Source organism: Carcharodon carcharias, chromosome 7 (assembly GCF_017639515.1).
Source record: "Carcharodon carcharias isolate sCarCar2 chromosome 7, sCarCar2.pri, whole genome shotgun sequence".
Taxonomy (NCBI): Eukaryota; Metazoa; Chordata; class Chondrichthyes; order Lamniformes; family Lamnidae; genus Carcharodon; species Carcharodon carcharias.
Window position 1 is genome coordinate 37947034 of NC_054473.1, and position 27404 is coordinate 37974437.

Consider the following 27404-nt stretch of genomic DNA (forward strand, 5'->3'; position numbering starts at 1 on the left):
TAATCTCACTGTTACTTTGACAGCAAATTCTGGCCCCTTATTGTCTGCAAAAATGACCTGCAGATGAAGAGTTACACTTGTAGAGTAAATGTTTGCTTCTCAGATTTTAGTCTTCTCCATATGCCACATCCAGTTGTAGTAATTGTCACAATTGCAGCGAGCTTTTATAATGCAAAAACTGCTTCAACATCACCAATGAAGTGGAAGTTGGCTTTAAGTATTAACTAATTTGAGAAATCAGCAAGAACAATTCACACTTTTTAACCATTCAGGTATGCACTGAGAATGGTGCAGAGAAGCACCATTTTTTTTCAAAACAAAAACAGAATTACCTGGAAAAACTCAGCAGGTCTGGCAGCATCAGCGGAGAAGAAAAGAGTTGACGTTTCGAGTCCTCATGACCCTTCGACAGAACTAGTGCCTTAGATCTGTCGAAGGGTCATGAGGACTCGAAATGTCAACTCTTTTCTTCTCCGCCAATGCTGTCAGACCTGCTGAGTTTTTCCAGGTAATTCTGTTTTTGTTTTGTATTTTCAGCATCCGCAGTTTTTCATTTTTTGTTTTTATCTCCATTTTTTTTCATTCTGTCCAACTGACGAGCAAATAATGTGCAGACTTTGTGGGATGTGGTGGGGTGGGGGGTGGGGTGGGGGGGTGGGGTGGGTGGTGGTGGTGGTGTGGTTTGTGAGTTGTGGTGGGGCAAGGATGCCTTTCACTTTTGACAAGGCTGAAAATTAATGACAAATCTCAAATCTGTAGTAGATCTCAAAATGAACTAATTAGTTAATCAATTAGAGGCTATGGCACAGATAATTTCTCCCAGATCAGGTGGGCAGAAATGGGAGGATTCCCAGCTCGATCAGCCTTCATAAATGGCTATCCAGATGTCAGATTTTCGTCCAGTGGTGGCAGGCTAGAATAGCAGTCGAGGCAGGCGACCTGGGAAGGCATGATGGAGGCAGCCTGGGTGGAAAGTCTGCCTTGGGGCTCCAGCACGTCGTTAAAGATATTTTTTTTAAATCATTAAAATAGAAAACATCTCTCCCCTCACCGTCCCACACACTCCCCATTCCCCACCCATGTTAACCCATTTCAGCTCATTCCCCACACACACTCACAATGTCCCTCATACTTCCTATGCCACCCCATACCCCCCACCCACCCTGTGGCATTACACACCCTCTGTGGTAACCTATGCCCCCAACCTTTCCACTTAGTCCCTCCATGCCAACTCACCTAGTATCCGCTATATTAAAACATCAGAGGTCAAGCTGATATAAAATAAAGTGATGGGCAGGATGTTCCCGGTCTGGAGTATATGTTGGGAGGCGGGGGTGAAAGTGAGAGTGATTTCCGCTTGGTGGGAGGGTCGGGGCGGGGGGTCGCAGGACAGCTGGCCATGTGAGATCTTGTGCTGGTCAGCTCATTAGATATGTATGAGCATGGAGCATGGCAAATCTTGTGATGAGGTGGGCAGGAAGTCCCCACTGCTTTCTCCTCAGCTGGACCGTGGCTAGTAGAAGTGTAGGGGTTTTAAAAAATTCATTCACGGAATGTGGGCTTCGCTGGCTGGGCCAGCATTTATTGCCCATCCCTAGTTACCCTTAAGAAGGTGGTGGTGAGCTGCCTTCTTGAACCTCAGTCCATGTGGTGTAGGTGCACCCACAGTGCTGTTAGGGAGGGAGTTCCAGGATTTTGACCCAGTGACAGTGAAGGAACAGCGATTTATTTCCAAGTCAGGATGGTGAGTGACTTGGAGGGGAACTTCCAGGTGGTGGTGTTCCCATCTATCCACTGCTCTTGTCCTTCTAGATGGTAGTGGCCGTTGGTTTGGAAGGTGCTGCCTAAGGAGCCTTGGTGAATTCCTGCAGTGTATCTTGTAGATGGTACACGCTGCTGCCACTGTGCATCCGTGGTGGAGGGAGTTAATGTTTGAGGGTGTGGTGCCAATCAAGCAGGCTGCTTTGTCCTGGATGGCGTCAAGCTTCTTGAGTGTTGTGGGAGCTGCCCTCATCCAGGTAAGTGGAGAGTATTCGATCACAATCCTGACCTGTGCCTTGTAGATGGTGGACAGGCTTTGAAGGGTCAGGAGGTGAGTTACTCATCGCACGATTCCTAGCCTCTGACCTTCTCTTGTAGCCACAGTGTTTAAATGGCTAGTCCAGTTCAGTTTCTGGTCAATGGTAAGCCCAAGGATGTTGATAGTGGAGGATTCAGTGATGGTAATGCCATTGATCATCAAGAGGCATTGGTTGGATTCTCTCTTGTTGGAGATGGTCATTGCCTGACACTTGTGTGGCACGAATGTTACTTGCCATTTGTCAGCCCAAGCCTGGATATTGTCCAGATCTTGCTGCATTTGGACATGGACTACTTGAGTATCTGAGGAGTTGCGAATGGTGCTGAACATCGTGCATTCATCAGCGAACATACCCACTTCTGACCTTATGTTGGAAGGAAGGTCATTGATGAAATAACTGAAGATGGTTGGGCCGAGGACACTGCCCTGAGGAACTCCTGCAGTGATGTCCGGGAGTTGAGATAACTGACCTCCAACAACCACAACCATCTTTTTTTGTGCTAGTATGACTCTAACCAGTGGTGAGTTTTCCCCCTGATTCCCATTGACTCCAGTTTTGCTAGGGCTCCTTGATGCCACACTCGGTCAAATGTTGCCTTGATGTCAAGGGCAGTCACTCTCACCTCACCTCTGGAGTTCAGCTCTTTTGTCCATGTTTGAAACAAGGTTTTAAAGAGGTCAGGAGCTGAGTGACCCTGGCGGAACCCAAACTGGCCATCAGTGAGCAGGTTATTACTAAGCAAGTGCTACTTGATAGCACTGTTGATGACCCCTTCCATTACTTTACTGATGATTGAGAATAGACTGATGGGGCAGTAATTGGCCTGGTTGGATTTGTCCTGCTTTTTGTGTGCACGACATACCTGGACAATTTTCCACATAGCTGGGTAGATGCCAGTGTTGTAGCTGTATTGGAACAGCTTGGCTAGGAGCAGGGCAAGTTCTGGAGCACAGATCTTCAGTACTATTGCCGGAATATCATCAGGGCCCATAGCCTTTGCAGTATCCAGTGCCTTCAGCCATTCCTTGATATCACATGGAGTGAATCGAATTGGCTGAGGACTGGCATCTGTGATGCTGGGGACCTCAGGAGGAGGCCGAGATAGATCATCCACTCGGCACTTCTGGCTGAAGAATGTAGCAAATGCTTCAGCCTTATCTTTCGTACTGATGTGCTGGGCACCTCCATCATTGAGAATGGGGACATTTGTGGAGCCTCCTCCTCCAGTGAGTTGTTTAATTGTCCACCACTATTCATGACTGGATGTGGCAGGACTACAGAGCTTAGATCTGATCCATTGGTTATGGGATCACTTAGCTCTGTCTATCACTTACTGCTTGTGCTGTTTGGCACACAGCTAGTCCTTTGTTATAGCTTCACCAGGTTGACACCTCATTTTTAGGTATGCCTGGTGCTGCTCCTGGCATACCCTCCTGCACGCTTCATTGAACCAGGCTGGATCCCCTGGCTTGATGGTAATAGTAGGGTGGGGTAACCTCAGGCCATGAGGTTACAAATTGTGTGCGCATACAATTCTGCTGCTGCTGATGGCCCACAGCGCCTCATGGATGCCCAATCTTGAGTTGCTAGATCTGTTCGAAATCTGTTTCATTTAGCGTGATGGTAGTGCCACACAACACGATGGAAAGTTCCTCAATGTGAAGGTGGGGCTTTGTCTCCACAATGACTGTACGGTTGTCACTTCTACTGATACAGTCATGGACAGATGCACCTGCAGCAGGCAAGTTGGCCAGGATGAGGTCTAGTATGTTTTTCCCTTTTGTTGGTTCCCTTACCACTTTCCACAGACCCAGTCTAGCAGTTATGTCCTTTAGGACTCAGCCAGTAATGGTGCCCCACCTTCACATTGAGGAACCTTCCATCGTGTTGTGTGGCATTGAAGTCCCCCACCCAGAGTACATTCTGCACCCTTGCCAGCCTCAGTGCTTCCTCCAAGTCATGTTCAACATGGAGAAGTACTGATTCATCAGCTGAGGGAGGACGGTACGTGGTAACAGGAGGTTTCCTTGCCCATGTTTGACCTGGTGCCATGAAGGCAGATAATACAGAGGACATATAGTTGTAGTCTGAGATATGTAGCCTAACATAATGTTATTTTTCTGCCTGTCACAAATTTGAACATATAGTGGTAATCTGTACCATTCCCAGTGCATACCTTATCCCTAAAAAAAAAATATTCATCCCATGGCCTATTATCCTGGATTATAATAGCCCAGATTTTGCAATCAGTGGCAAATGAGTGACTTCAACTGTTTATCATATTTACACTTGCCCACAGACTTTTGATGGGCTTTAGAATTGGGACTTGCAGTGATTTGAAATCCATTTTGGTGCAGTGCTTTCTTCGGGCATCTGAGACCTGTGTAAACAGGGCAAGCAACTGTATAGTTCCTTAACCCATTAAAATGAAGAATCCTGACTGAGGCATGCAGAGTCTGAATCAGGAAGTGTCAATTAGAATAATTCATTCAATGTCAAATCGTGTACAGAAAATAAAATAGAGGGAAGGAAAAATAGAATTAAGAAACATAACATGATAAAAGAGATAGAAAAAAATAAAAAGCTTATACTTTTTAATTTTTTAAAATCTGAAGGTAGGAGGCTTCACCCGTGCTGTTTGTATTATATGTTAACGATTTGGACTTGGACGTAGGGGACATGATTGGGAAATTTGCAAATGACACAAAGATTGGCTGAATAGTTGATAGTGTAGAGGATAGCCATAATCTCCAAAGCGATATGGATGGGTTGGTGGAGTGGGCAGTAAAGTGTCAGATGGATTTTAACATAGAGAAGTGTGAAGTGATACATTTAGGGAGGTCAGTTACAGGGATTACACAATAAATGGTAATATACTAAGAGGGGTAGATGACGTGAGAGATCTTGGCGTACAAGTCCACAGGTCCCTGAAGGCAGCAGTTCAAGTAGACAAGATTGTAAAGAAGGCACGTGGAATGCTCTCCTTCATTGGCAAAGGTATAGAATATAAAAGTAAGGATATAATGTTGGAATTGTATAAAACACTGATGAGGCCACAACAGGAGTATTGTGTGCAGTTCTGGTCACCACATTACAGGAAAGACATAATAGCTGTGGAGAGACTGCAGAGGAAGTTTACAAGAATGTTGCCAGGTTTAGAAAAGTGGAGCTAGGAGGAGAGATTGGATAGGTTGGGGTTATTTTCCTTAGAACAAAGGAGGCTGAGAGGTGACTTGATTGAGGTGTACAAAATTATGGGAATGGATAGATTGGACAGGATAAAATTGTTTCCCTTGATGGAGAAGTCTAGAACCAGGGGATATAGATTCAAGATAAGTGGCAGAAGGTGTAGGGGGGACATGAGGAAGAACTTTTTTACGCAGAGGGTAGTGGGTGTCTGGAATTTGCTGCCCAAGTTGGTGGTGGAGGCAGAAACTCTAAACTCTTTTAAATAGTACCTGGATGCAGACCTTAAGTGCTGTAAGCTACAGGGCTATGGACCGGGTGCAGGAAGGTGGGATTAGAAAGGGCACCTGGGTGTCCTCAGCTGGCATTGACAAGATGGGCTGAATGGCCTCCTTCTGTGCTGTAACTTTTCTATGGTTCTATGTAAATGTTAATTTTCAGTGCCAGTGAGGTTGTTTGGCAGTAAAAAAAAAATTATTTCCAGTGAAATGCTCAAGCCCTAACTTTTTCTGAGGTGCTTAGTGGATACTTAACACATCATTTCATGCCTGTTCATATGTTTTAATGGTGACACTCCTGACAAGATAAAGGTATAGCAAAGCTTCTAGGAGAGTAGGACAACTCAGACAGCAATGTGCGGTTGCCAGAAGTCACTGGCTGACTTACACTTTAATAACAGTGAGATATGATAGCCTCACCATTACTTCTGCAAAATCTGGGCCATTGTGCATATTGCCACATTCCAGTTCATGGGAATTGTGGGCTTGATTAATGAATTTCAATGAGCTAAGTATGTAAAAATGTACCTGACATGTGCTAAGTTGAAAAAGGATGATCTTCCTCTGCGCTGTACCTGATGAACATTCACTTCCTGAACACAATGCAAAGGAAGAAGGTGGTGATCTATGACACCAGATAAAATGCCTTGCTCTGGGATCCATTTATCACTTTCAAATTGACCTAAACTAATTTGTAGAGCAAGGTATCACTCGGCACAAAGCAAGATGGAGAATATTCAGACCGAAGGACAGTTTGGGTTTACTTTGATATGATTTATACATATGAAAATTCACATAAAGAATCATTGTATAGACTTGTTACTATTGTTACTAGCATGATGAAATTGATTTTTCATCTGATTTCAGGAACTACTGTAACACTGACATACACCCTCAATATCGTAACCTCTTTCAGCTGGAAGCTGTCAAACTTTTCCTCACAGGAAAAGAGCCATTTCTACAGTGTAAGTGCACCTTTTTTATGCCTTATTATTTTATTCCATAATAGAACACAACCATGATTTTTTTTCTGAAAATTGCTTTCATTATAAATCTACAGGTGACAAAGAATTAATCCAGGAAGTACTTTTTGATGCTGTGGTGACAGCACCATTAGAAGCTTACTGGACCAGTTTAGCTCTAAACAGATCAGAGTAAGTATGTAACATTCTTATAATATTGAAAATAATAAGAAGAACAAAATACTCTCGATATTTTAATCATTATATTAGTTAACATTTCAATTTTCTTCAACTTTTAACCCTACTTTTATAACATTTTATTCCATATCATCTAGCCCCAATCAGATTGTGAATGCAGTGACCTTTTCCTTTATTCATGCTGCCATTACACTGCTATTAGTTCATAGATGAAATGACAACAGTTTGAATACCCCACTGTGACCAGTTTAACTAAGTTCTTACATACTGATAGATTAAGTTATGTATAATCTATATAGTTGGGAGAAATATATACACAAGGCAATATCTAATGAAGGTGATGGGGGTTTCGCCCACTGGCTGGAGAACCAGGAGAGCCCAAGTCTCCAGCTTTCAGGATGGCTTCTCAGGCACTTAACTGGGCAGTGGCTTTTCAGGCTTCCTAAATAGCGAATTTCCTGCCTGTTGTTGGGTGAATACCAGTGACGATGGGTTGAGGCCCTTAAATGTGGGCCACAGTGCAGGCCAAGTGTACATGCACAACTGTTCCTAACACTTGCCAGGCAGCTGGAGTTACAGTGGAGATTAATTGACAAATGAGATGATGGTGCAAAAGGGTGAGGTAATGGGACTAGTTAAGAAACAAAAGATGTGTCTGGAGGAGGTATATAAAAATATATGCAAAAAGCAGAATCATTACCAACAATTGCCATCCAAAAACAAAAAGAAAAAGATCTGAAATATTTGAACTCAATGTTCAGTTCAGAAGGCTGTAAAATGCCAAATTAAAAGATGAGGCGCTGTTCGTTGAGCTTACATTCAGTTTTATTGGAACAATAGAGGAGGTTGAGGATAGAAAGGTCAGAGTGGAGTGGGGCAGGGAATTAGAATGGCAGGCAACTGGAAGCTTGGGGTCATACTTGTGGACTGAACAGAGGTGTTCAACAAAAAGATCACCCAATCTGCAGTTTGTCTGTCCAATGTAGAGGAGACCACATTCTGAGCAGCGAATATGGTACATTAACTTGAACGAAGTACAAGTGAATTGCTGTTTCACCACCCAGCCCAAACACTATTCCAGCTGCCAAATTTTCCTCTACTTAAGGTAGAATATTTCACAAAAGAGAGCCCCTTCAGTATGAAGAATGAAAAAGCAGAATATCTTTTAAAAATATGAGACTAGTAAATGTTGGCATTTAGAGGGATTGTACACGTGTCACAGAAAATTAAACATGAAGGCACATCAAGAAATGAGGAAGGCAAATGGTATTTTAGACTTTATTGTAAGAGATTTCAAATATAACAGTAAGGAAGTCTTGGTGTCATTATTTAGGACTTTGGTAAGACCACACCTGGAGTGCTGTGTACAATTTTGGTCTCCTTACTTAAGGAACATAACGAACATATGAACAAGGAGCAGGCATAGGCCATTCTGCCCCTCAAGCCTGTTCCGCCATTTAATAAGATCACGGCTGATCTGATGGTAACCTGAAATTTGCATCCCACCTGCCGCCGATAACCTATCATCCCCTTGCTTACCAAGAATCCATCCACCCCGGCCTTAAAAATATTCAAAGACGCTGCTTCCATCAGCTTTTCAGGAACAGAGTTCCAAAGACTCATGATCTTCTGAGTGAAAAAAATTTCACCACATCTCCATTTTAAATGGGCGACCCTTTAATTTTGAAAAGTGACCCCTGGAAGGATATACTTGCCTTAGATGGGGTACAATGAAGGTTCATAAGATTGATTCCTGGATTGAGGAGATATTGAGTAGGATGGGCCTTTGCTCTCTGGTATTTAGAAGGATGAGATCTCATTGATAAATGAAAACAACTGTTTCAGAGTTTGGAAAAACTCAGCAGGTCTGGCAGCATCGGCGGAGAAGAAAAGAGTTGACGTTTCGAGTCCTCATGACCCTTCGACAGAACTTGCGTTCGAGTCCAAGAAAGAGTTGAAATATAAGCTGGTTTAAGGTGTGTGTGTGGGGGGCGGAGAGATAGAGAGACAAAGAGGTGGAGGGGGGGTGGGGGTGTGTGGTTGTAGGGACAAACAAGCAGTGATAGAAGCAGATGCTGCCAGACCTGCTGAGTTTTTCCAGGTAATTCTGTTTTTGGTTTGGATTTCCAGCATCCACAGTTTTTTTGTTCTTGTTTCAGAGTTTGACTGGATAGGTGCTGAAAGACTATTTTCCCTATCTGGGAAAAACTAGGAGGCATAGGCCTGAATTTTTGTAAAGTTGCAGAAGTTCTCCATCATTACGAAAATGGCAGCAGAGGCCTAAATCCGGAAGTACTGCCCCTGAATATAGCATCTACTTTTTTGCAGGGTGGAGGGTGGGGGGATGAGGGCGGGTTCTAAATTGCACACCTTTAGTTCACGGAGGCAACTGCACAGGTTAAAGGGTAGCTGCCTCATGTTGATCTTATTTTCACTAGTGGGATATCCAAAACATGACTTGTGCACTTTTGAACACGTGGGAGAAGGTATAGATGTGGCAGAGTTTTGGAAAGGTAGGGTACCCTTTTGGACTGATGCAGGGACACCTTTGGGGGAGATCATGTGCCCTTTCAGAGTGATAGTCTGCCCTTTGGGAGAGGTCAGGTGCCATTTGGGATCATTAAAATTAGCCATGGGTGTTCGTAAAAAGTGCATAAACTCATTGGAACTGTCAAGCTTATTAGAACTGTCAAGAGAGCTGTCAAAAGGAACTGTCAAAAAGAGCTGACAGAAGAACTGGAAATACAGCTGTCAAAGGGAGCTGTCAATAGAGGCTGTCAACAAAGCTGCCAAAGGAAACTGCCAAGCTTTCACGGCATTTAAAACTCCTGTTCTTTAAATATTTGAAAAATAACTGTCTGTAGTGTTAAAAAAATCAATGCTTGCTATTTCACTCTATTGACATAAGCTTGAGGACTGTCATTTCAAGATTAGCGCTGTATGACTGATTTCATGACCTTTAATTATCATGGTGGGGTACCTGTCATTTCACAGTTTGATTGACAGCTCCAAGTGGTTATAAACTCTTTGTAGTGGGATTATGAACTCTAGTGCTTGTCTTTTTATACAAGGAATTAAAGAAGTTGAATGTAGTGAATGGGCTTTTATCAATGAGAACTTTATTTAATGTCAGCATGGGTCCTGAGATCTGCCCCCATGGTTGAGACTGGGTGAGATGGCTTGGTAGGTGTAAGGGCAAAGGGTGGTGGATGGTGGCATGCATTGGCATGAGTTGACACTAAGTTAGCATAGGAGCTATAAAGGGCCATGGTGGGTAGGCAGAAGGACATAGGTCGGCATGGAGGGTTTGGGGGCCATGGGGGTTAGGTAGAAGGGCATAGGTTGGCATGGGGGGTATGAGGGGTTATTGGAGTGGGTGGGGGCATGAAGGGTGACATGGGTTGAAATGAATGGGGCATGGGGAGTGTGCTTTATTATTTTCTTTATTGCTTTGACTCAGTGCCAATGCACCATGGCCACCATTCTGCCCACCTACCTCTGCACTCGGCAGCCTCTGTACTATTTCCAGAGTCAGCCACCTGACCCCACCACACTGTCCTGGAACAAAAATCCAAAGTTTCAAGTCACATTTTCCCAGGTCAGGTTTGCAGACCAGTAATTGTCCTAACCCGCGAGCGAAAATTCAGGTCATGGTATTAGGATAAGGCATTGGCCATTTAGGACAAGATCATAATATAATAAGAAAAAGAAGCAGGAGTTGGCTATTCAGCCCATTGAGCCTGCTCCACCATTTGATAAGATCATAGCTGATCTGATTATGGTCTCAACTCCACTTTCCTGCCTGTCCCCCATAACCCATAATTCCCTTGTTGATCAAAAATCTGTCTAACTCAGCATTGAATATATTCAATGACCCATCCTCCACTGCTCTTTGGGGTCAAGAATTCCAAAGAGAAAATAAATTCCTCCTTATCTCTGCCTTAAATGGGAAATCCCTTACTTTTAAACTGCCCCATTCTAGGTTCGTCTACAAAAGGAAACATCCTCACAGCATCTACCCTGTCAAGCCCCTCAGAATCTTAAATGTTCCAATTAGATCAACACTCATTCCTCTAAATTCCAATGAATATAAGCCTAACCTACTCAACCTTTCCTCAGTAAAAAACCCCTTCATCCCAGGAATCAGCCTAGAGAATTTTCTCTGAACTGCTTCCAATGTGGTTATCCTCTTCCTTAAGTAAGGAGATCAAAACTTTACACAGTACTCCAACTGAAGTCTCACCAATGCCCTGTACAGTTGTAGCAAGACATCTCTACTTTTATACCCCAACCCCTTTGCAATAAACACCAACATTCCATTTGCCTTCCTATTTACTTACTGTACCTGCATGCTAAGTGATACATGTACATAGACACCCAGATCCCTCTGTACTGCAGAATTCTGCAGGCTTTCTCTGTAATAATTATGGTTTTATTTAATGTGCAATGTATCTTTAAGAATAATGCTCATTAAGATCACATGATCTGTAGTGACCAATAGGAGAGTAGCGCGGGCTACCTCAGGAGTCAGTGTAGAGTTAGAGTTGAAAGCACATGTTATTGCTGCTGAGTATGTTTTAAATAAACTTAAAGTTTCCACCCAAGGAGTGTCTGCAAATCAACTCTATCATTAATAGCACAACTCAGTCACCCTACAATAAACTGGCGACAAGGATAAAACAGGATTGAACAGAAGAAATCAAGTTAGAAAGAAATCGGCACTGTACTTTGCCCAGTGATTATAAGTAGCAAACTCCGTTAGAATTGAAGAAATTATCCCCTCTCAAAATGCCACAGTTTGGAGAATTGATCCTTTTGAACCTGCCACAGATGATTAGTCTCAATACATAAAATGCCTCACATTCTTTTTCCAAACACATGAGATTAAGGCAGAAGAGAAGAGGCAAGCAATCCTCTTGTGTACTTGTGGGAGCAAAACCTACAGTCTGAATCAAAGTTTGATGGTACCCAATGCCTCAGATTCAAAGAATTTTGATAAATTGGTGGACCTCATGAAGGTTCACTTTCAACCCAAGCCCTCAGTCATGATGCAGAGATTCAGATTTAATTTGCAAAATAGAGCCCTGGGTGAGAAAGTTGCCTGTGGTAAATTTGAAGCAGTTAACAGAATGTTGTTAGTTCGGTATGACTCTGAACGGCATGCTCAGAGATGGCTTAGTGTGTGGTGTGACAGAGGACACTATTCAGAAAAGATTATTGTCCAAAGTGAATCTGGATTTTGAGAAGGTGCTAGAGATAGCACTGGCCATGGAAAGAGCAGTAAGAGATTCAAAAGCAATACAGGATGCTCTAAATGGCACTGTGCTCCACAGGAAACCTCAACTGAAAGAGATACGAAAAAGCGAGACTCCGCCTAGCTGAAGAATAAAGAAAAATAACTTAGCAGTGAAATTGAAGAATAATTTTCATTGAGTTGGAAGCAATCAGTGTTTAAGCAAATGGCAAAGAACAAAAATTTTTTTGTCTTTAAAATTTAAAATTTGTCTTTAAAATAAACAAATGCTACCATTGTCATAAAAATGGACATATGATGAGGCAGCGCAAGGAAAGATCCAAACAGGCTTGTAAACAAAAGAAGAAATCCGATGAAATCTACAATGTAGAAGAGCCTGAAACAACAAATTCAGACATTTACTCGTTGTACCATCCTTAAGAGAACGATGGAAAGCTTATTGCAGGAATTGCCCCAGGTTGTAGTCTATGTTGACGATGTATTGGTGACAGGATTCACAGAAAAAGAGTGTTTGACAAACTTAGAAGAAGTCTTAAAACGGTTCTTGCAAGCTGGAGTGCATTTAAAAAAATAAAAATGCATGTTCCAAGTGAGGGAGGCGATCAATTTGGGTCACTGGGTAGATTCACAGGGCCTTCACCTGGTTGAGGAGAAAGTGAGAGCCAAGAGAGAGGCACTTGTGCCAAAGAATGGCTCAGAGCTCAAATCATTCCTAGGAAAGATCAACTATTATGGGCAGTTGTTACCTAATTTGTCTACAGTGCTGGCCCCCTGCATTCTCTACTCAAAAAAAAAACCACCGTTGGCCTTGGGAGATGCTCCAGAAAGAAGCTTTCATTAAGATGAAATGATTGTTGCACTCATCCAATCTATTAGTGCATTATTACCAGACGAAAGAATTGGTGCAGACATGTGATGCCTCTCCCAACAGAGTGGGAGCAGTGCTCTCTCATCGGATAGACGACAGCACAGAACGCCCAATAGGTTACGTATCAAGACCCTTCACAACAGCGGAAAAGGGATATTCACAGGTAGAAAAAGGTCTATCCATCATCTTTGGCATCAAGTAATTTCACCAGTATGTACACGGCCATCATTTTACAATCATTTCAGACCACCCTTATTTGGTGAGGACAAGGCTATACCACCCATAGCCTTAGCAAGAAGAAAACAATGGGCCTTAATTGCAGCAGCATACGATTATACTTTAGCACCTCAGCCTGGCAATCAAATCGCAAATGCCAATGCCCTTAGTTGTTTGCCTTTACAAGAAAATGATGAACATGTCCCAGTTCCACAGGAATTTGTTTTACTATTAAATTTCTCAGATTCCTCTCCAGTAAGTGCTCGACAGATCAGAGACTGGACAAGTCGGGACCCAGTCTTATCTCAGGTATGAGAACAAGTGCTACATGGTTGGTCACAGGAGCACGTATCTGATGAAATGAAACCATACTTCAACAGAAGACAAATAACCAGCCAGGATGACATCCTATTGTGGCGAGTACAAGTTCCTCCAAAGGGAAAGGAGTCACTTTTAATTGAACTGCACAGTGCCCTACCAGGAATTTCCTGAATGAAGACCATAGCATGCAGCTATCTAAGGTGGCCTGGGATGGATGGCGAAATAGAGAGTTTAGTAAAGCACTGTGTGCAATGTTAGCAACTGCAGAAGTTGCCAGTGACAGCTCCATTACACCCATGGGAGTGGCCAGGTAGACCCTGGGTGCAGTTACGCATTGACTATATTGGATTTTTCCTGGGAATAATGTTTCTGCTCATTGTCGATGCCCATTCAAAATGGTTGGACATATATGAGGTGAAGTCACCAATGTCGGATGCTATAATTGAGAAACTACAGCAGAGTTTTGCCATTCACGGACTACCAGAAGTAATCATTTCCGATGACGTCATGGCATTTACAAGTGCTGAGTTTCAATGGTTTACCAGCTTCAACAGTATCACTGATGTGAAACCTGCACTGTACACCCTTCCTCAAACGGACTGGCGGAAACATTCAAGGCAGGCATGAAAAAGCTAATTGGCGATTCCTTAGCAACCAAGTTGGCACACTTTCTTTTTCATTACAGGACTACAACAACAGGTGTCACACATGCAGAGTTATTGTCGAAATGCCATCTCAGGACGAGATTGAGTTTAATAAAGTCAAATTTAGAGGATAAAGCGGAAAGGAGTCAGGGAAGCCAGAAAACTATACATGACTGGCATAGTCGTGAGAGGAAATTTACCATTGGGAGAGCCAGTATACGTGAAGAACTTTGTGGAAGGACCAAAGTGGTTACTGGGTGAAATAAGTGCAGTGACTGGACCACTATCTTACCACGTGGAGGTGGGAGGCCAGGTCATCTGTAAACATGTGGACCATTTAAGGAAGAGAGAGACATATCATCAAGATTTGGTTCCACCAATGACCATGACTGGGTCTACGTTTCCTGTTGAGGATACTCAACACAGGACTGATATGTCTGATGTTCCTGTAAGAATTGAGGATACAGAACTGTAAGCACCCACCGAAGCACCTAATGTTCAGGCAACTCTGGAAAAGAAGATTCCTGACAAAGAGTCTGAAGTTGTGGAGCTGCGATGTTCCACATGTACCAGGAAACTGCCTGAAAGACTGAACCTGTAAATTCCTTACCAAGTATTATGTTGTCTTGAAAAATATGTACTTGTAAGTATAAGATGTATAGCTGGGTTAAAGAGGAAGGAATGTAGTAATTATGGTTTTATTTAATGCGGTATGTACTTTTAAGAATAATACTTGTTCAGGAAGATCTCATAATCTGTAGTAACCAATAGGAGAGTAGCATGGGCTACCTCAGCAGTCAGTGTAGTGATAAAGTTGGAGTTGAAAGCACACGTGCAGTTGCTGCTGAGTAGATTGTAAATAAACTTAAAGTTTCCACCCAGGAAGTTTCTGCAGATCAACTCTATCATTAATAGCACAACTCAGCTACCCTACAACATTCTCTATTTAAATAATTTTCTGCTTTTCTATTCTTCCAGCCAATGTGGACAAGTTCACATTTTCCCACAATATACTCCATCTGCCAATTTTTTTGCCCACTTACTTAACCTATTCATATTACTTTGCTGACTCTTTGTATCCTCCTCACAACTTATTTTCCTACCTATCTTTGTATCATCAGCAACTTTGGCCACAATACAGTCTGTCCCTTCATCCAAGTCATTAATATAGATCATATATAGTTGAGGCCCAACACTGATCTGAGACACTCCACTAGTTAGTTTGCTACACTGAAAATGACCCATTTATCCCAATTTTCTGTTTCCTGTTAGCTAGCCAATCCTCTGTCCATACCAACATATCACCCCCAACACCATGAGCTCTTAATTTATGCAGTAACCTATCATGTGGCGCTTTTTTGAATGCCATTTGGAAATCCAAATATGCTACACCTACTGGTTCCCATTGAGCCACCCTGCTTGTTACATCCTTAAAGAATCTGATAAATTTGTCAAACATGATTTCCTTTCACAAAACCATGTTGACTCTGCCTGATTGTATTATGATTTTCTAAGTGTCCTGCTACTGCCTCCTTAATGGATTCTAGCATTTTCCCAATGACAGGTGTTAGACTAACGGATTATAGTTTCCTGCTTTCTGTCTCCCTACTTTTTTGAATAGTGGTGTTACATTTGCAGTTTTCCAATCCGCTGGGATCTTTCCAGGATCTAGGGAGTTTTGGAAGATTGCAACCAATGCAGCTACTATCTCTGCAGCCACTTCCTTTAAGAACCTATGATGCAGACTGTCAGATCCAGGGGACTTGTCAGTCCTTTGTCACATTAGCTTTCCTAATACATTTTCTCTAGTGATCGTAATTTTTTTAAGTTCCTCCCTGAAATTTCTTTACTCAGAGGGCTGTGAATGCTCAGTCATTGAGTATATGGCCTTGCCAGCGAGCTCACATACCATGAAAGAATAAAAATAAATTCAAGAATGAGATCGATAGATTCTTGGTACTAAGCAATATGGAGATAACATGGAAGGTAGAGTGATGCAGAAGTTGAGCCATGGTCTCATTGAATGGCAGAACAGGTGCAAGGGGTCCAAGGCCTACTCCCATTCCTATTTCTTAATTTTTCACATTCACTCAAACCAGTGGTCCAAGCAATAGTCAATTGATTTTGGCTGTAAAACGTAGCTGGATATGAATCTCAGATTGCCATTCAAACAGATGTCTATTGAATAGAACGCCACATTCTATGACCTTGAGACACTTTAATAAATGTTTCTGACACCAGAAATATTGTCATGTCAAAATCGAATAATATATACATCGTTTGTCCTTCTTTCCTTCTCCTTTTTGTCTGTTCCATGCTTCATATTGTTTTATTTGAGATCTTTCTTTCTACAGTATTATTATGCTAAATAATCAATGATTAGACACAGATGAGAGAGCATTGTAATATGAGTTCTTCATATTTGGGGCTGCAGTATGGATCTTATTGTAGGTTGATTGTTGTTTTTTAAGCATACTTATGCCTGTCGGTTATCTTCTTCTAGAAATGCTGACAAGGGTGTTGAAGTTTCTTTTCTGGGAACACGCACAGGCCTAAGCCGTATCAATTTGTTTGTCGGACAAGAACAACGTACTAATCAGTAAGCTTCATTGTCAATTAATAGCATTCATTTAACAGCTGAAAAAATACTTCAGTTGATTCTGTTATATTTCATAAAGAAATAACTATAAACTCCTGAAATCTTCAGTAAGCAAAATTGTCTAATGATTATATTTAAATAGATCTATTTCATAAGTAGTTTTTATATTGATCAATGAAAGTTTTGGAAAGCATTCATAATGATCATCTTTCTAGTGTTTTTCTGAAGCATTTTGCAACCATGAAAGATCCTATTTGTTAATAAGCTGATAATTAGAACCATGAAGATCCTGGACATGGATTCTCAAATCATCTGTGAATGTTTTTCATTGCAATTACTCAATTTAATTGTGCCAGCTTTCTGGGCCTTATTCTAAACATTGTTCTTTAAATTTCTGACCCAAATATGTCAGATTTCATCCTGTAGCTAAATGATTGTATCATTAATAATGCGAGGCTTTGAAAATACTGTTAATTATTACCGATTTGCCTGATTAAACATATCTTGAAAATGATAATAATGGCCAGAATCCGTGGGAACAGAGCATCTCACCCTACAGCTCCAATTATTTTTATAGCACGAATTGTGTAAACTAATAATGGCACTGCAGTGAAATGGGGTATCTGGGACCTTGGTGAATGATAGGACCAACAATCTATCTCTTTAACCAATGAAATTTAAGGATAAAGAATGAAGTAGAGGAATGCCGGAGAAGAAAATAGGGGGAATTGGAGTAAAATTAGAATCAAAAAAAGAAATAAAGAGAGGGAAAGAAAGATTGGATTAAGACCAACATAGAAAAGAAATAAATAGGAAAAAGCCAGAAAAATGTAAAAACGGATAACATTTAAAAATGTTTAAGAACAATTTACTAGCTGTGAGAATGAGACTTCACAGTTTCAATTATTTCTTTTCTGGGCTGGAGAAATTGAGTGACAGTGCAGAAGCATAAATTGCATCATTAACAGCGTCCTTAAGCTGACTGTGGTGAGTTTAACCAATAATTCATGCACAAATGCAGCAATTTCTTGAAACACACTGGGAGGTTGAGTGCTTGTTTTTGCAAGGCTGATGGTGGAGCAGCACAAATGGTTGAGAATTTGTATCTTGTGACGTCTTGCTTTCTGGAAGATTTACCCTTTAATAATGGCATGCACATTATACTCTGTTATTTTTCCGGCAAATATTTTGCCCAGTGTTATCAGTATTAATTAAAATAAGTCTAATGTTGGCTAAATATTGTGGCTTGGGGTTTCCACTGGATTGTAAGAACATAAGAATCTAAAAAATAGGAGCAGGAGTAGGCCATTCGGCCTCTCAAACCTGCTCCTGCATGGCTGATCTGAGAGTGACCATAACTCAATTTTCCTGCCTGCCCTCCAATCCCCCCATAACAATTGATTCCCTTGTCAATCAAGGATCTGTGTAAGAAATCACTATGTAATAATTTTTTTAAATCCTAAGAAATGTATTGATTATTATAGGAATAGCCCTCTCTCTCCCCATTATAAGGGAAACTTCTAAAACAGCTTCCTGGGCTAACATACACAAGACAGCAAAGGCTGTTATCTTTGCCAAGGTTATGTCTCTAGCACAAACAGACTGAAACAAGACATTGGTAATCCTGATAGTCAGGTTGGGAGTTGGCCTCATGAGTCATAACTGAACTACCTTTCCGAAGATTAACTAGGGCATCCTAGGAAGTGATGAGCCACAAGATGATTTAATGGATTTCCAACGGAAACAGGAGGGATTACTTTAAATATCTGTCCTTTGCCATTGGACAATTGAATAAATGATTAACATAAACCGTCCAGAAATAAGATATATAAGTGGATTCTCGAGAGGGAAAAAACGCACTTTGGATGGAAGAGGACTTCTTGCGGCAGACCAATGCTGGATTGGTTAGCTCAAGAAGATTGTAGAAAATAGGAGAAACCGCCACTTCTAACCCTTGCCTAGGAGAAGATGAAGAGCTTCTTGATAACTCGACCAACTCAAAAAGGCAAAGAACAAAGAGAGAAGACTGCTGCTAGCAAGCAGTCAATAGACTATCACTTCCATCCATGGAGATCAGCTTCATCCATCCGTTTATGTGATCAGGACCAGTAAACCATTCTGAAACGACTGCCACCATCAGCCATGGAGATCAGAAACCTCATGCTTCTCCTGCCCATTATTCAAATCACTCTCACTTTGTCATACATCTTTCCTATGTATTTAGATTATTTATCATAATTTTCCCATCTATTTAGCCTATGCTCCATTTTTAAATTGTTGATTCTTAGTAAACTAAAATATTAAAAAATCACGTATGCAATCTCAACCGCCTATTTTAGGTTATCTGTGACTTATGAAACTTAAAGTCTTACATCTGTCTAACTTAGCCTTCAATGACCCAGCCTCCACTGTTCACTGGAGAAGAGAATTCCAAAGCCTAACAACCCTATGAAAGGAGAAATTCCTCCTCACCTCTATGTTAAATGAGAGACCTCTTATATGTGCCCCTGTGCCCCCTAGTTCTGGATTTCCCCCACACAGGAGCAAATACCCCCTCAGCATCTACCCAGTCACCACGCCCCACCCCTCAGAATCTTCTATGTGTTGGTTTTCTCGGTGCAATTCCCCCAATGTCATGTAATTGGCACAAAGGATCATAGAAATTTGCAGCACAAATTGCATTCAATACAGATCGAGTTTCTGCAACTTTTCGCATAAGTTTTAAAAACATCAGACTAGATGCAGGCCACAACCACAAGACTGGCTACACCTCCAAGTTGAAGTAATCCCCATTGGGATTTTCCACTAAATGTGCTCATTTGCAGGCCTTTGAAGAGGCTCCAAAAATTAAGCTGGAACTTTTGAGTGGTAGGACACGAATAGATATATTTTTAAAGTTTTTGAATATTTTATTTGCCTAAAGAATTGACTACTGTACCCCAACCTAACAAGAAAATAGTTTTGCGTATTTGCTAAAAGTCACTTTCAGTCATTTGAAATTGGGTTACTCACAGGTGGTGGATTGACACTGATTTAAAAATGCTTATTTTCTTGTGATGAATCTGTTTTTAGCTGTGTTAAGTATATCAGGGAATATTTTTCAAAGGCTCTCTTAAAAAAGGTTTAAAAATGCTTTCCAATTGTGCTGGCTCATGACAGATTTTGTGTTTGGTGATTATGCAAATATATTTGAGCAGAAACACAGGAAAATGAAAGACTTTTCAAAATGGCACAATTTACACCAGGTGGAAACTCTACCCCTGTGTTATTTATAGCAAGTTGTGTTAATTTTGGTCAGTTGACGTTGAAATGCTTTCTCTGTCTATTTGAATTCAAATAGAAGGTGAAGATTAATGATCATTTTTGTGCTGAGATATCTTTCTGGGTTTGTGTGGATGATAAGGATGTGAGTAATATTTGAGAACTTTGGTTCTCCTATCCTTGCAAGGAAGGCCATTTATTGGCCTCTAAAATGTTTAAAATCTAAGAAGAGTTAGAGATGTTTGCCCCCTGGCCCCCCTCGAGTGTCTGCACTTAGATGCTGCTGGAAACCTGAGGTAGGACCCTGTTCCCCTTTTGTAGATACTATGTCACTGGTGTCAATGCTTAAAGGTCGAAATCTCTTCAATCACGACATGAGCTCTATATAGATAAGTAGTAACAAACCCATTTGATATTTGTGCAGAGGAAAATGCATCAGGCAATGGGCCACATTTGCTTTCACCATTATGTCTTATGATACCAAAGGCAGAGGTAACATTGTTGACACAGTCATCAAATTCAGTGGCACTTGTTGTTTCTGATTTGCAGTACATGGTAAGTAAAGAGATATGTAAAAAAAAAAAAATTCTGAACTAAAACGGCAGGGTCATTGTTTCATGCATATAAACATCAGCTATATCAGCTATATAATACAGGGACGGAATTAAAGACAAATAAAGCTCTTAGAATGAGTATTATACAGCTGAATAGCATTGATTGTGAGGTAATAATTTCATTTCTATCACCTTTAGTCCCAAGTATTCAGTGTATCCAAATAAAAATAACAAGACCCCCAAATAACAAATCAACAGCTAAGCCACAAGCTGGGAAGAAAACTCTGGGGGGGCTAAATTCAATAGCCCCGAAATAGGTGAGGGGGTCATGATGTAGAATTAATTTGCGCCATTGCTTCCAACTCAGGCAGCACGCTGACATTGTGATACCTGCTAACTAATTTGAATGCAGTGTGCAGGCAGTACTAACTGTGCTGTTGAGTGGTTGCCTTCCTCAGCAGGAGGCCCAAAGTTGTGAGCAGTCATTACCAGCTAAAGCTAGTCTGCAGCCCTTAAAGGGAGATGCATTGTGTGGAACAGGTGCTGTTGTTATATGATGTGCAAGCACCTTTAAGGGTACATATCTTAAACTGCAATCAATCATTAAAAACCTCAACAGGATGTGATATATTAGTCGCATGACTTGTAGTTAGTCTTCAAGCAGCAGTGATAGATTAGATGTACTACACCTTGCCTCCTAGTAAACTTATCTTCAAATGAAGAACCCACATTATTGTTTCATTAATCCTTGTGTATGATTAGTACATTTGCAATGAAGAGAAGGAGAATGTAACATGTAGCAGCATGGTTTTTGAAGATTTGACTGAGTAGAATACAAGCTTCAACCCTTCCACATTCAGAGAAGAAAACATCTGGCACGGAAGTGAAACAATTATCAAAATTCATCACATGTAAGTGATCTGTAGCCCTGTAGGAGCCATTCAGCAGACAGCACTCCCCAGTCATCAGTTGCTGATACTCCCAGGATCATGTGATGCATTACTCAAAAAGCAGGGGAAGGTGAGAGATGCCCACGACCGACATGCGGGTAATGAAATACCCAGCCTGAACGTTGGACAGAAAGCTTGAGTCCAATACCAAACTGTTGGTACCTGGAATCTAGTAGAAATTATTAGCAAATGCCTAGAACCAAGATCATATCATGTACGAACACCAAATGGCATGCAAAGAAACAGATGTCAAAACAGAACTACCACAAGCAAAAACACCAAGCAGTCCCATTGTGACTAGAACACAGTCTAAGATGCAATACAAACAATGCACCTCTAAACAGCATTTTGAAACAGTACAATAGCCTTCAACAATATCACCATAACTAAATCTGGACGGATAAGCAAATTGATAACACGTTTCAGAGGCTAGTAAATTTATTGCTCTTTGTTAAATTACATTCAGACACAATGTTAATCTGTTTTACTGTCATGTAAAAAGTTTGATTTTTTAAGGGTAAACCTTTAGGTAGAAAAAAGGGGATGTTGTGATATGATGTGCATGCATTAAGGGGGCATTTCTTAAACTATAGTTAATCATTGCACAACACAACAGGATGTGATGTATTAGTCCCATGACTTGTCATTAGTCTGCATGCAGCAGTGATAGAGATTAAGTGTACTATAATAAGCCTTCGATTCGCCCACCACACCATCACCTTACCGCTTCATCATGCCAGGCACCACATTCAAAGTGCAGCCGCGCGCATACCTCTCAGTGCTTCCAGCTAGGACTGCTGCAAAGAAGACATGGTCTTGAAAGGCAGGAAGACTGCAGCACCCCCCGGTTTAGTGATGCCTCCCTCGATTGCCTTTTGGACACCGTGGAGGCCCACCATGATGTCTTCTACCCCACTCTGTCCGCAGGAGGGCCAGCAACATCATCAATCTGGCTTGGGAGGTGTTGGCACCGGTGGTCAGTGCCAACGCCCTGCAAAAGAGGACAGCAACCCAGTGCTGCAAGAGGATAATTGATCCCCTCCATTCCACCAGGGTAAGTCACTCTTCTCATCACTTCCAATTTACACAATCACAAATCTATCACAAATTCCAGAAGGAAAAAACATTTCAGACGCGTATTCTTATTTCCCAGTTTTTATTGGTATTCCATTTTAAGGTATACAAAATCAGTTTGGACAAGTATTCTTATGTTTCCTTCTGGGATCCACAGGGATCTCACTCACTGCCAGTTCAAGGGACATCACCATTCACTCTCATACACACATCTTCATTGGCCTCATCCCATCTATGGGATCACTCACCACCCACACATGTCAGGCATACTTATCATCTGACCTGAAAGACATCCTGCTTACACTCTCCCCATCTCTATTCATGCAGGACAAGCTGGCGCACAACAAAAGGGAGAGGTTGCAGACAGGTAGAGGAAAGCCTGAAATCAAGGTCCTCACAGACTTTGAAAACAGAGCCAATCAGCTAGCTGGCAAAGATCAGAACCATTCCTGTGCTGATGGTCATGTCGGTGCTGCTCTACCAAGTGAGGATCCAGCAGTGTAACATCCATCAGACAATCATGCTGTGAGTCACTTCCCCTGTTCCGCAGTCCTTTGCCATGCACTAATTATTTATCCTTGCTTTCATGGGCACATCTGGGAGATAACTGACTGAGTCTATGACCCAGGGCCTCCAATCAAGCACCAAAGAAACCTCTGAAAAGGAATCTGAAGGCACCCTCCCTGAAGTCCCGTCACAGCACTCACCCACACCCTCCACCAGAGCAGAGACACACACCTCGGAGGGACCTAGCTTTAGAGTAGCCTGGGGATCACAATCTAGTGAGCACATCGCACTGTCTGATCCACAGCAGGTGGTGGCTGGGACTGCCCAGGTCTCCAACACTCGGAGGAGAGCTGGAGGCCAGAAATCTGCTGAGTCCGACTCAGATGATGAGCCTCTGGACTCGGTCATACCTCAGTTGCTGGAGCTGAAAAGGCAAACTTGAGAATATCAGGAAGGGATGTCCACTGCAGTCCTTAGATTGCAAGGCATAATGGAGGAGTCCATACACCTTCATGCTGATGCGATTGTGCCAGCATTGCAATGCACCAAAGTCAACACTGGTAGGATGGTAGCCACCATGGAGACCTTGGTCCAGGACATTACTCCTGCACTGTTGAGCAGGCTGACCTCCATTGCTGATGCCATACTTGTCCTCCAACAGTGTGTACATGAAAGGGGTATGGGGTAACTCCAGCTACCCCTTCTCCTCAAGGAGTCAGCCAGGGGCCCTCAGGCACCCATAGGGAGGAGCACCAGCAGCTTGACACCCCAGGGCCATCTGCCCAGGTGACTCCGGGAGTATCTGGCCCATCCACATTCCCTCTTCCTGTGACCCCAGCAGCTCCAGTTCCATAGGCGAAGAGGCTGCCACTGCCACACAGCAGGACCCCAAAAGCAGGCTGGGGCCCTCCAGGTCTCGGCTCTCCAGAGGACACCTGCCAAGGTTATCACAGACAAGGTGTAGCAGTCAGCAAGCTGCCTCCACCTCCGCTGTGGATATCAGGGGAGCACAAAGACATAGCAGCAGGGTTAAGAGGGCTAAGAAGATGTAGTAACACAGCGTGGGCACAGGTGTTAATCATTTGTACGTAATGTTCACTATCGTCAATAAACTCCCAAAAAAAGTCTCCCTGCCAATGACTCCTTGTTCTGATCAACAGTGTTCATGTCACTCAGATGTGAAACCTTGGTTCCTGCACAAGATAAAGGCAGGTTCTCAGTCCAGGGCCTCTTCCCTGTGCAGTGTGTAACCTTCAGACCAAAGTGATGATCCGGCCTCATACTCCCTGGATACATTTCTGATGCCTGCACCTCAATGGTGCTTGTCATGCTGCTAGAATGTTGTGGGCAGGCAGCATGGAATTCTGTCATTCCCTCTGTGTGCTCTTAGCACCTTTACGGTGGGGCTGGCACCCATCTCATCAGCATCTGTGACCAGTGACGCTGTGCTCCTGAAGGGGTCAGGTGCTGAAGGCTGGCAAAGGATCAGGTGCATTTAAAGTTTCACAGCCACGTCTCCATGATATGACTCTGATCACAGAGCGCAAGCAAGCTACCCTCGGCAAGACAGGAGTCAGAAATTCAGAGAGGCAACGTGAAGATCTATGGAGTGTTCTCACTGCATGCCGTCCCAGAATCAAGTGACTATTAGGGCCTCGGCTGTGTCTCTATGACAGGAGCCTTATCACAGAGGGTATGTGTGCTGCTGTCAGCCAGACTAGAGTCAAACATTCACAGATGCAAAGTGAGGATCTATAGTGTCTCCTCACTGCATGTCATCATCACCAGCCACAAACCTAGTAACCATAAGGGCCTCCCAAGTGCAGCTGCTTTGTCTGGCCAGTGCAATGATCTCATTGCCTTCATTGATGTCTATGAGGACCTTCTCACCCTCATCCCTGTCAACGGCCTCCTCATCGGAAGAATCGTGCAGCTCCTCCATCTCCTCCTCAGCCAGCTCCTCTCCCCATTGCAGTGCCAGGTTGTAAAGGGCGCAGCAGGCAACAATGATGTGTGACACTTTCTGTGGACTATATTGCAGGGCTTCACCAGACCAGTCCAGACACCTCAGTTTCAGTATCCCGATGGGTTGGTCCACCAAGTTGTGAGTGCAGTCTGAGGCTGCCACACGGGTGTCATCAGCCACTGTCTCTGCGAGGAGGCAACCCTGCAGCCTCTGAGAACCCTGGAAGACATCAGGGATCCGAGACCTACTAAGGATGTAGTCATGGACACTCCGTGGGAACCGTGCACATACCTGCAGGATGTGTTTGTGGTCATCGCACACCAGCTGAATATTCAGCGAATGAAAGCCCTTGTGGTTGATGTAGTTGACCACTTGTTGCCATGGTATCTGAGCACCATGTGAGTGCAGTTGATGTCACCCTGCACCTGTTGGAAACCTAAGATCTGGGCAAATCCCAGCGCTCTTGCATCCTGGCTTTCCTGGCCCCTGGCAAAATGAACAAAGCTTTGTGCCTTTGCAAGGATGGCATCCATGACCTCATGGATGCATTTGTGGGTGGAGGCTTGTGATATCCCACAGAGGTCACCTGTGGAGCCCTGAAAGGAGCCACTGGCATAAAAATTGAGCACCGCGGTCACTTTCATGGCCATTGGCAGTGGATGCCTTTCTTGTGCCCATGGCACCAAATCCTGCAGCTGGTGGCAGATGTGACCAACCAGTTCCCTAGACATGTGCAGTCTTCAGTGACACTGGTTCTCGGTCATCTGCAGGAATGAAAGACGGCATCTATAGACCCTGGGTCTAGCTTGGCGCTGATCAGTGACAGCTCACTGTGGCTCTTCAGCTGCACATGTGGGAGCCCCAGCTGCCCCTTGTTCCTGAGGGTGCTGCTCCTCCCTCTGCCCAGCCAAGCACCTCGGTCACTCTCTTCTCCTTCATCTCCGCTCTCTGTACACCATGAGGCAAACAGCTAGGTCACCAGGCTCCATGCTCCTGATGCACTCCTCCTGCAGGATGAAAGAAAAAGATGCATGGGTTAGCTTGGGTATACTAAGAACCTCTCTTGGTTAAGCCTGAAGGCCTCGAAGAGTGCCGGCCACCAATTGGATGGCCAGTGTTTATTGTGCTACGTGGCTGCCTGAAACCCCACCCACCTCCACCCCTCTCCGCCTGACCAATTGGTGGCAACCCATTTGCTGTGCTTTCAGCTCAGGCGCAGGCATTCTCCTGACCCACATTGCTTTCATCTGTGTTAGACTCTGGTACCTTAGATGTGCATTAGACATTGGGCTATGCTGCTCCCAGTCCAGGGTTATGCTCGCTGCAGGGTATACTAATTATTTTCCCAGCACATTGTGACATGAATTCACCATTAGATCAAGGAGCACAATGGTTCAACTCATGATGTTTGTCACCAATGTCGCCATTCCTGTAAATTCCAGGCCATTGTAACATAAGCAGGGCGATTTTAACAGCATCAGAGCTGGAATTTGGATCAACAGGACCGCTTCCTCCTTTCATTTTGCAATGTAAACAGTCTATTACCTACAGTCAGCCAGTGTGAAAGTGTCACCTGTTGTTCCAAGTCCTGTAACACCTGGGCTTGGTTAATTGAATTTCCAAAAACAGGGTGTGCCCCCAGATGGTTGCTGTTAACCCTAATTAAGTTAACTAGATGCCCAATTAAGTTGACAAGGAGTTGTGGAAAATCTTTGTTTTCTGTTTCAACAAGGAAGTGGTTGCCATATTACACCTGGAAATTTGTATTTTTTTAAGAGGACAAAGCACAAGGACCTTTTAAAAGTTCTCATTGGGAGCTCCCAGCCTTCTCCAATCTGCTTTGAGTGCAAGCATAGTAGTCTTTTCAGATTGTGGTACAAGAGTATAGTGCCTTTTGGTTTAACCTGTAATACTCAAACTATACCAATTGCTGGATAGAATGGCCTTTCTACATGGGCACAAGCTTTATAACCAGAGCATTTACATTTATTTTCCCAGTATCAGCACTTTGTAATTTTGAAAACTTCACAGTATTTTTAAATCCAATTCATAAATAGTGCCTTCTTAATCCATTTTTATAGTGCATTTGCCATTTTACAGTTTCAAAAGGCACCAGCAAAATTCAAACTGAAATAGAATCGTTAACCTTAAAGTATAAAACATACCCCTTAAGAATCAATGTGTTTAAAAGAATTAGTAGAACTGTTTATTAGAACTGACTTTTCACTCCTACAATTCTAATTCAAATCTAGCTCAAACTGACAGCATTAAACTCTGTTCTGTCTGTTGATGATAAAGTTAAATGAATTTGGCAATCTCAAACAATCGATTCCTATTGGGCGAATGTCTACAGCACAAAATATTTCACAACTCAGCACTAAATTAATCTCACTCAGAAAACCCACAAAGAAGGCTGATGTGGTAAATGGTATAACATTGGTGAAGCAAAGAGCACTTTTATAAAGGATAATTCAAGGCACATTGT

The 27404-nt window shown here is 42.7% G+C and overlaps 1 protein-coding gene across 1 annotated transcript in view; it reads left to right on the forward strand.

The window, feature by feature from the left end:
• The window catches only part of cacna2d3a (calcium channel, voltage-dependent, alpha 2/delta subunit 3a), a 1018794-nt gene that overhangs the window by 742185 nt on the left and 249205 nt on the right, over positions 1-27404 (forward strand). Inside the window, exons 23-25 of the mRNA XM_041191614.1 lie at positions 6413-6510; positions 6606-6699; positions 16512-16607. Of these exons, the coding sequence (XP_041047548.1) occupies positions 6413-6510; positions 6606-6699; positions 16512-16607 (288 nt within the window). The remainder of the gene's footprint in view (positions 1-6412; positions 6511-6605; positions 6700-16511; positions 16608-27404) is intronic.